We start from the raw sequence: 10999 nt of genomic DNA on the forward strand, positions 1-10999 counted from the left end.
GTTTACCATTTTTCCATTGCAGAAGGGCACAAAGCGGGCAACCCAGCAGCAGCAGCAACAACAGCAACAGCTGGGACACCAGATCTTCAGCAGCGCCGTTGCACCCACATCGATCAGCAGTGCGACTGCGGTGGCAGCCGGCGGCGGAGGCTATGGACAGTTCAATGCCACCGCCATCAGCACGCCCACCTCGTTCGCCACGGCCGGCAGTGTGGTCAGCAGCAGCGCCAAAGGTCCGACGAAGGGTCAGAAGGGGCAGCAGCAGCAGCACCAGCAGTTCCAGCACTACCAGAGCAGCAGTCCCCTGATAGCGGACAGTCCCATCCCGAGTCCCAGCGGCGCCATTGCAGCGGCGGCGATTAAGCCTCCAACCCCGCAGCCCCAACAAATGCAGATGCTGCCCCAGCAGTTCACCATCTCCCAGCAGCCGCAGCAGCAGCAGCAGGCGCAGCAGGTCTTCCAGTTCATCCAGGGACCGCAGGGCCAACTCATAGCGACCACTCCCCAGCAACAGCAGCCCATCCAGCAGCAGCAACAGCAGCAGCCTCAGCCAGTCCAGCAGCAGCAACAGCACCGATTCGTTAGCAATGCCGGAGTCACGGGAATGTCCACCGGCAAGACCGGCAAGGCACCGCAGCAGATTCTGCCCAAGCCGCAACAGGAGCTCCAGCAGCAGAAGAAGGGCGCGAACGGCGGAGCACAGATCTCGCAGTCGGCGCAGCAAACTGGCCAGGCCAACAATCCCACCCAACAGCAGCAACAACAACAGCAACAGATCCTGCTACCTGCCACCACCAACCAGCCGCAACAGTTGCTCCTTAACCAAATGCCCGTGCTGGTGCAGCAGAATCCGCAGGGCGTGCAGCTAATTCTGCGTCCACCTACGCCCCAGCTGACGACCACACCGTCCCTGGTCATCCAGCAGAATGCCCGCGGGCAACCCCAACTGCAGACGCAGCCGGCACAGCAACAACTGCTGCGGATAGTGGGCACCAATGGAGCGACAATGCAGCTGGCTGCCGCGCCCACCTTCATTGTGTCCTCGCAGGCGAACCTCATCCATCAGACGGCGGCGGGTCAGTTCCAGAGCGCCATCAAGTCTGGCACGCAGCTCACGGGTCTGCATGCGGCTCTAGCACAGGCACAGGCCCAGGCGCAGGCGCCACGATCTCAGCCGTTTGCCACGACGGCCACGTTGAACACCCAGCTCCTTGGCCAGAGTGTAGCCGCCCAGCTGCAGAACTTACAGCTGGCTGCGGCCCAAATTCAGATGCCCAACGGCCTCACCGCCATATCCCAACTGCCAGCTCATCTGCAGCAGAGCTTAGGTGGAGCCACCATCAATCTGAATCAGCTGAATGGGGCGCATATCCAGCAAATAGCTAACGCTTTTCAGGCGCCACAGGCTCCAGGAACGAATAGCGGAGGAGCTAGCAGCACGACGGAGCTCTTCACTCAATCCTCGCCGGCACATGTGCCGCTGGCCGTCACCCCGGAGCCATTGCGTCAGCCCACGCCCGTGCCCATGATGCAGCAACAACAACAGGCTGCGATGGCCACCATTCAGTTGCAGCAGCAGCAGCAACAACAGCAGCAGGCGCAGATTCAGCAGCTGCAGCATCAACTGCAGCAAACACAGTCCCAGGTGCAGCAGGCCCAGCAATCTGTCCAGGCGACAACTATCCCGGAGCCCAAGAAGAAACCGCGACCCCGCAAAAAGAAGCAACCTCCAGCTCCAACTCCTCCAGCAGCCTCTCCGACAGTAGCACCCGCTGAAGTGAGACCCCCGACGCCACAAAAGATAGCCATTGCCGCCACGCCCGCGCCACAGCCAACTGTACGCGCCAAGTCTCCATCGCCACCGCCAACAACGATCCAGCGAAGTAGCAATGGAAAGCTGGATCTCGGCGATGTGATGAAGTTTTGCGGCATCACTGGAGACGATGACGACGACGAGGACTATGGAATGGGCCTAGACACAGGGCTAGCATCAGAACCAGAGCCAGCTCAAGCCCACGCGACTCCCACAGGAGCAGCGACGACGAGCAGCAGCGGCGACATCATGATCTCCATACCGAACCAAAACGGCAGCGATGGCCTGCCTTTTACCTTGACCATTCCCGCTCCGCAGCCCCAGTCATCGACGGGATCTCAGGCGGCGGGAAACGAATCAGCCACCGAAATACCAAATATCCTCATCAAAATCGATCCAAGTGCCGAGGCAGCGGTGCCGCCATTTGGTCTATCCACGCCACGGCTGCCCACAGCAGAGGAAATTCAGAAGCAGGCGCAGCAACATTTGGCACAACAGGCGGCAGCTGCAGCAGCGGCGGCAAAGGCAACCACTGCCACACCCACCATCAACATTAGCCTGCCTAGCATGACATTGCAGCCGCAGGTAGCGCCGGCACCAGTTGTGACGCCAACTCCTGCCCTATCCTCGAACCCGGTGTCCACGACAGTTGTTGTCAAGCCAAGAAGGAAGCCCGCGGTGCGAAGGAATGCCAAGAAACCTGACGTGACCAGCAGCGCAAGCAATATGATCTCCTCGAGCAGTGGCACTACCACTACAATCAGCAGCAGCACTAGTACCATCCTAAACAACAGTCAACCCACCACAGTAAACACCATCACTCTAACCACGCCCACGCCAGTGACAAGCAGCAGCAATTCCACCCTGATGCTGACCCACGGAACTCCGACAGCAGTGCCCAGTCAGATTGGCAACATTCAGATCTCACAGGTTCATAATCATCACCAATCCGCCTTGCCGGTGAGCAGTGCGGTGGAGAACAAGATCCAGATAATGCCGATCCTGCCACCGGGAGCCACAGTAATGGGCGGAACACCAGGAAGCGGAGGTCATGCGCCCACCACCCAATCAACCCAGTTGGTCTTTCAGCCAGCGGCACCATCGGTGGCGCCTACGATTACGTCGGACTCCACTGGGTTCAAGCTCTCCAGCGATGGTCGGCAAATGCAGCTAGTGGCCATACCACAGGCTACTCCTCCATCGCCAGCAGCCAGTTCTGCCCAACCATCGGTTCCCACGCCCACTCCTGCGTTAACTGCCGGAGGAGCTACAATTCTGCCACCTCAGTTGACAGGAATGCCCGCCAATGTATCGGTTTCTGTGGGATCCCCTGCCTCGGCTGCGGCTCTGGTGCCACAACTCACTGGAAGCCTCACACTCACCGTGTCGGAGCAGTGCGAGCGATTGATTCTGCGACATGATCCGAACAATCCCCAGGACCATCAGTCGCAGCTCATCCTGCAGGCTCTGCTAAAGGGCGCTCTGCCCAATGTTACCATCATTAATGAGCCGACGCGCGTGGATCCAAACAAACAAACAACTCCGATGCTGCAGCCGCAGCAGCAAGTTATCCACATACCCCAGCCACTAACTCAACCCCAGCAAATTCTGCAGCAGCAACCCAAGGTTTCAACAGCTCCCAAAATAGAAGTTAAAGGTGAGTAAACTCAAAAATCTGTATTTTTGAAAAGGCAAAGCAACCCTTGACAAATTTGTCATTTTTGAAAGATCATCGATTTGAATAAATAGAATAATTGCTAATATTCCTTGCAGTGGCTAACAACAGAAAATTGTCAGGTCAGGTAACACATCCTGCCAGCAGTATGTTAGGAATGACCAGCACTACAACTACCATGTCAACGATGAAACCACCGGCCAATCTACCCGCCAAGCAGAACGAAGTCGTATCCTTCCCGCAGCTACCACTGAACTCGCAGGTTCTCATTCAGCAGCAGCCTATGATTTCTGCGCAGCTACAGCCTCAGTTGCAACCAGTCACTGTGCCCGTTAGCTTGCCCACTCAGCCGGTACCGATCCCTTCTCCGGCGCCTGCTCCACAACTGACCAACAATGGCCAGCAGCGGTACATTGCCCTGCCGCCCATTGATCCCACCACCCAACAGTTGTTCTGCCTGAACAGTGTCACGAATCAGATAACTGCGATGAGTGCGGGCCAAACGGCTGCTTCGATTGGTCCCACCGAGCGGTTGCTTATTGCTCCGGCTGGTATCAATGCTCAGCAGCTGGCTCAATGTCTGCAGTTGGGGCAACTTCATTTCAATGATGTGAATCCACTGCCGCCTCAGCAGCAACAGCAGCAGGTGGCTACCACCTCGTCTTCTATGACACTTTCAATGCCACTGCGTCCTCAGCCACCGCAGCAGCAAATAGTACATCCCATCCAGCCAATCACGAATGGTCTGGCCATCACCACAACGGCCAGTAGCACGCTGACCACCACCACTAGCACCACTTCGTTAACAACGGTGACCAAGCAGGTGGCCAATGTGGCGCCGATTATAGATCAAAGCAAAGCGAAACTGGAGCCGGCTAAGGCAGCCACCAGTGGAGCCGGTGGCGGAGCGGTGGTCAAAAAGAAGCCGGTGAGGAAGCCCAAGGCAACGCCGACCAATGCCTCGGAGTTGGCCAATCTGAAGAACGCCAGCGTAGTGAAGCCGATGCCAAAGCTCGATCCCCTATCGCAAAAGCCCAACAATAACCCAGTGCAGATCGTGCAGCCCAATGTGGCCAGTGGAAAGCAGATGATTGTGGTGGGCAGCTCCAGTTGCACAACAACTACCACGACAACGATGAGCGCCAGCATCCAGCCCTTCCAGACAACGAGTGGCACCAAATTGGTGGGCGTTACGGTGCCGATGCAGCAGCAACAACCCACTGGCACGGCAGCTATATTACAACAGCAGCAGCAACAGAGGACGAGCTTCAGCTTGACGGCAACCACAGTGGCGACACCTGCCCCGATGCCTTCTCCAACGGTAGCGTCTGGGGTTAGCCAACTCCAAATGCAGCAACTTCCATCCCAGCAGGCGCAGCAACAGTTGCAGCAGCAGCAACAGTTGCAAGCACCTAAGCAACAACAACCGCAACCAAATACTGTGTCCCGGGTGCAAACCATCCAACTTACGCCCCAGATGCAACAGATCTTCAAGCAGGTCCAGATGCAGATACAGTTCCTCACTATTAAATTGCAAAATAAATCCACCTTCTTGCCCGTCTCCCCGGAAATTGATTCGGCAACTATTGCCGCCTACAACAAACCAATGACAGATGCGGAGATAAATCTGGCACTGCAGCGTCTCTTCGCAGAGCAGCACCGGATTCTGGCCTCCGGCAAAGAGGTGCCTACTCCTGAGGGTATGTTGCCAACAGCCAATGGAACGGGAGGCTTCAGCCTCATGCCACAGCCAGTTCAACAACAACAACAGCAGCAGCAACAGTTGCAAGCAACAGTTCCTGAGCCACTGAAGACAATCGTTCCGGCCAATGTGGTACAGCCCAACAACCACTCATCCACTCCTGCAGGAGCGGCCACTGGTGCCACAACTGCTCCCAATGTCCAGCAGAATATAACCCAGAGGATACACATCTACCCTATGCAGCACCAACAACAACAGCAGCAGCAACAACAGCAGCAGCAGCAACAACAGCAGCAGCATCAGCTACAACAGACCGGAGCCAAACCAAAGCAGGCACAACCAAAGCCGACGCCGCAGCAGGAGCAACAATCGCAACTCCAAATAAAAGGCAAGGAACCGGCCAACAGGAGCAAAGTGACTAACCAGCAGCTACAGCAAAATCCTCAGCAAATGCAACAACAGCCACCCAATGGCAGCATCAATATGTTGCCACAAAAAGTAAACATGCTGCCGGTTGTCCAGCAGCAGCAGCAGCCGCAACAACATCAGCAACAACCAATGCTCAACAAAAGCGGACCACCTCCACTGATCTTCGCCAGCTCTACAAATATGCTGAGCAACAGCAATAGCAACAACCTCCACACCAGCAATTCTGCGATGCAAGTGAACAACATGTTGCCCCTGCCACCATTGCAACCCCAACAGCAGCCTCAGCCACAGTTACAGCAGCCACCAACTCCAATCCTGCCGCCAGTAGCACCGCCAATGGCCATGGGTGTAGCACCAGGACCAATAGGAAATCTAGTGCCATCCCTCCCGACCATACCGAGTCTGCCCCTGTATATGCCGAGCAAAATGGACGAAATGCCAACACAGAAACCAAAAATTGCACGCCTCTCCTTGTGAGTAGTTGGTTGATCAATGCCGATTTCTCGAAAAGCGGCCAACTGGATTGCAGATATAGCAATGCACCATCGAGCAAAATACTAATTCTTGTTTATTTCGCAGGTTCGTTCGCCAACTGGAGGTCGATCAGGAGAGCTGTCTGAAGCCGGATTACGTAAAGCCCTTCCGCACAAAGGATGAGGCGGTTAAAAGGCTAATCAGGTGAGAAGCTGCTTTACATGAAGGATAGGGGAGCGTATTGCTAACATGTTTCTTTTTCCAGGTATCATTGCATGCATGAGAACGACGTTGAGTTGCCTTCTGACGAAGACGAGGAGTTTGAGTCCACTGCTCTGGAATTCCAGGACAAATTCCGCCAACTGAACGGCAAGTTCCAGGAAATTCTGATGCAGGAGTCAACGGTATGAATAAAATTGCACTTTCTAGTATTTTATCTAATCGTGTATTATTTACAGCTGCCACATCGAACCTCTGAGTTACTACAAATGCAGCAGCTTATGATCGATGATCTCAAAGGCGAGATCAATGAAATTCGAACCGCTGAAAAGGAGCTAGAGCAGCAGCTCAAGGAGGAGCAGACTACCGAAAAGTCGACGGCGGAAAGCGATGTACTCTCGGAGGCGAAAGTTAAGGAGGAGATCAAACAGGAACCAATCGATAAGTCTGCTCAACAAGACGGCGTTGTCGACAAATTTGATTTACTGAAAAACAGCGCTGATGTCAACAAAGCTTTCAGCAAGTCACAGCCACAGCAGCCTACTACAGTAAAGCAAGAGGAAAACAACGAAGCTGTGGAACCTTCTGTAAATGGATCTGTGAAGAGCGAAGGTCACGATAAGGAGTCGTCGAAATACATTAAGAAGGACTACGACAACTTCGACATTGAGTCTGAGCTCACCACAAGCTTCATCATGAAGAAGGTGGAGAACAAAGCGGCTTTGGCAAAGAGCGCTGAGACTCGCTACCAGGAAAGAAATATGATGGACCAACAACAGCAGCAGCAACATATCAAAGCCAATGGAGGAGATCCCGTAGACCAGGATGATGGGTGGTACTGCCTGCAAAAGGAGCTTAACCTGATGAATAACGATCATATGCAGCAATCGCAGCAACAACTAAATGGAAACCAACAGCATCTGCCCATCAATCGCCAACAGGCAACCCAGCAATCACACTTCCTGGACAATTCAAATTCGAACAACATGATGGGCAATAGCAACCACATGTCGGATCTGTTCCCCAATGGTTGCATTGACAAGAGCAACCAGAGCACCACCAGCAGCAGCAATAGCAGTTGCGTTAGCGAAAGCCTTGCTGGTTCTAATCCCGTGAAGACTGTCTCCTCATGCAGCGGCCAGCGCGAACAGCCGGTGGTCATGGATGCTGAGCAGCAGAACGAGCATCCCGCCATCAGTGAGTTCTTTAGCAGCGATTCGGACGTGCAGAAATCCGTGGAGACACGACTGGAGGCAATGTTCGGGGAGTCCCCCGTGCACTTGGACGTTAAGAGCAGCAACGATGCCCACGACATTGAGTCCAACCTGGACGAGATTTTTGGCGACTCGAAATCGCCAGCTGCCAACCACAAAAGTAAAATGAGCATGTGGGTGCCAGACGCATCATTTATGCAGCAGGCGCCGCAGCAACAGACGTCGCAACAGCAGCAGCAATACGCAGGACCTCAGCAACCATCACAGCAGCAACATCACATCGAACTGAACTGCAACAACAATCCACGCTGGATGCAAAGCATGGAGGCGCACTACAGCGACTTTCTTTCCAGCGGGACTAGCAATGGGGAGCTGGTGAATGGAGGAGAGTCGCGGAAAAGGAGCTGGGATAGCCAGCTTATGGGCTCTGGCAGTGATATGGAAGATGACAACAGTAGCAAGCGTCTGTGCACGGCTTCTTCATCCTCCTCTTCGTCGCCCATGTCGTCGCAGCAGCAACACGTTCAGGTGGCACAGCATGGTCTCTTGGACTCGGACATGTTCCCCCAGATGTTGATGGATCAGCAGCCACATCAGCAGCAACAGCAGGTACAGCAGCAACACAACTTTGCCTACGCCAACATAATGGATCAGCAGCAGCAGCAACAGCACCAGCAGCAGCATTTTCAGCATAACCTGCAGCAACAGATACAACAGCAGCAGCAGATGCATGTGAGCCACATGGGCGGAGCAGCAGTAGTGGCAGGCGGAGAGTACGACGATGACATCAGTCGGCATGTGGCCAGCGCCATTGATAGCATCCTGAATCTGCAGAACAGCGGCGACTCGCTGCAGTTCTCCCTGGGTTCGATCCTCGGCGACAGCATGCTGGACGATCAACGGCAAGCAGGCGCCAATTTGCCTAGCTGCCAGCAGGAGCAGGCGATCCAACGACGCCGCCATCTGGGCGAGGAGATGAACGACTGTCTGATTAGCGGCGGTGGTTCCGCAGTTAGCGGAGTGGCGGACAACAGTAGTAACATACTGCTAGAGCACCACCACCAGCAGCATCAGTTGATGCAGAGCCACCAACAGCAGCCGCACCTGCAGCATCACCACCATCAGAACATGTCGCAGGCCCAGGCGCAGCACATGGGACAGCTGAACGACTTTAGCTGTGTAGCCGGTGGCTTGGACGATCCTGTCAAGTCGATAATGACGTCCTGACTTGGAGCCCCAAGCAGCACATCAGCGGCGGAAAATGCTTCAAACAGTCTGATACTAGAGTTTAATGCCACCACCTTGTGAAAAACGGATGATAATAATGACTTCCTGATTGTATAGATACCCGTCTTAGTTGTCCTTGGTTATTGTTTTACCCCCGAGTACAACCTTTAATTAGATCTAAGTTGAGTCCGTGTAGCATAAATTGTTTTTACTTATTGTTTGTATTGTTTAGTTCAATGATTTGTACCATATTTGAAAAGCCCTCAGATAACCAATTACTTAATGCAAGGGGACAGATCGAAGAAAGCGAGGTGAAAGTAATGGCATCTACAATACGGCTGAGCCCCAATAAAGCTAAGAAAGCAATTGACGTGGTGAATTGAAAACTAAACGACGAATAGCATCAAATGCTTCTCACAGAGGTACACTAAAATGGAACGTAATATAACAAATTATATAGCTACAGTAACTAAGAGAAAGCCCCTAGACAATTTATTCAAATGAAACCAAGAAAGTACGTAAGATAAAGGGAAGAAGGGAACGATGGGAAAAACACGCGCAAAATGAGAGAAGTGCAAGGAAAACGAATTGGTTGTATAACTTATAATTAAGTTACTTGAAGCAATTCTGAGAAACAATTAAAATCACGTTGCCAATTTTGTTGTCGTTTGAATATCAGGCAGAGCAATTTATCCGCATCCAATCGATTTTTAAAAGCCCAGATAGAATATATTTATTTACGCACTGCGTTGCGAAGGAGATTTGTAAATAGTTAGAGCATGCAGCAGTTTCAGTCGCGCCCCAGGAACTGTTCAACCAGATTATAAATATATAGCTAAGCATTTTTAAAAGGATATCATTTAAAGCGCTTCAAGTACGACTGCTTCTGATATTACAGACAAACCAACAAACCAACCAACCAACCAACCTATTGACGTGCTCAATTCGAGAGTAAAGAATATTTCGGCATAGCTACGGGTGTCATTGGAAAGCAAATGCAAAGATCTTAGGGATTAACGAGTACCAACTATGGCAAACTACGAAGCAAACCAAAAGCAGTTCAAAAATCACAATTTTAGCCAATTTAGTTTAAACATTTATAAATTATAAATTATTGAATCTAATGTAATATCTTATACACTTAAACCGATCGATTGAAACGAGAAGCTAGCAGCTCTGAGATGGGGAACCCCAGAAAACAAATAACAACAAATTAACGAATCGTATCAATTGTATCTCGATCTTGCGACAAATCTGACTTGTGATTTGTGCCACGTTTTAAATATAGATGTCTGATTAGCTTGTAAACATACATAATAAATACGATTAAAAAGTCTATACAAAAGCCCACACTCAGTAAGCCACTACGAAGTTTATCCAAAACGAATCGCGACTCGCGGTAGCAATTGTAAATGTTTGACGTGGGGAGGGCGGGCGCCACGCATCAATTACATACCAATTACAATACTAACTACTACTTTAATACCACCACTAACACACCTACTACGATACGTACTACCGTGGACGGATTGCTTGTATTGCGTGTAGTCTGTAAGGGAACTTCGAGAGGTACCATATTTTAAGATGTGCTTCGTTTGTTCAAGTCACCCATCCACGACCCATGACCCATGAACCCTGACCCTGAACTTCTGAACCCAAGCCCAAATCATAAGCATAACCATCCACTCCCACAAAAGCAAAGACTCCCACCTGCCCAGCGTCCCGTGTGAGTTGCATGATCTTGTATTTCTATTTGGAAACTTTCTAGTTATTATTCAAAGACAACCACTTTCGTGTAAAAATGTATATGTAATAGCATAATTTAAGTTGGCAACCCAAAACTGAAAACACCTAACTCTACTGATAGATTACTAATGCGAATTGTTTTAAGTTGTATTTAGAACGAAATCGAACTCCTCAGAACTCAAATCGGTCGCCCCTCCCGCAACCAACTTTCCACAACAACAAAGCGCAGTGTCGTCACTTGAATTGTTCAGCTAAATGTGTCTAAATGTAATTAAACATAAAGAGAAAACTAAAGATTTTTAAACAAACATTGTGAGTTTTATTAAACATCATCAGCATAGGGAGAGAGAGGACAGCAAAGCAAAGCAAAGCAAAGGAAACAAAAAACTTTAATATTTGATAGTTTATTAAGCCCATCCATTCATAGTCGTCATAAACATTAAGTACATAAAACAAAAACCAACAAAAGATTCAATATAAATCTCACTGAAACGCAACAA

General features: G+C 51.2%; 1 protein-coding gene across 1 annotated transcript in view; it reads left to right on the plus strand.

Moving 5' to 3' along the window:
* LOC6730004 overlaps positions 1-10807 on the plus strand; it is a 45239-nt gene extending 34432 nt beyond the window's left edge. The window contains exons 5-9 of the mRNA XM_039295434.2: positions 23-3470; positions 3587-6092; positions 6199-6297; positions 6359-6497; positions 6552-10807. Of these exons, the coding sequence (XP_039151368.1) occupies positions 23-3470; positions 3587-6092; positions 6199-6297; positions 6359-6497; positions 6552-8753 (8394 nt within the window). The 3' untranslated portion in view covers positions 8754-10807. The remainder of the gene's footprint in view (positions 1-22; positions 3471-3586; positions 6093-6198; positions 6298-6358; positions 6498-6551) is intronic.
* The last annotated feature ends 192 nt before the right edge of the window (positions 10808-10999 follow it).

Source organism: Drosophila simulans, chromosome 3R (genome assembly GCF_016746395.2).
Source record: "Drosophila simulans strain w501 chromosome 3R, Prin_Dsim_3.1, whole genome shotgun sequence".
In the NCBI taxonomy this organism is placed as follows: Eukaryota; Metazoa; Arthropoda; class Insecta; order Diptera; family Drosophilidae; genus Drosophila; species Drosophila simulans.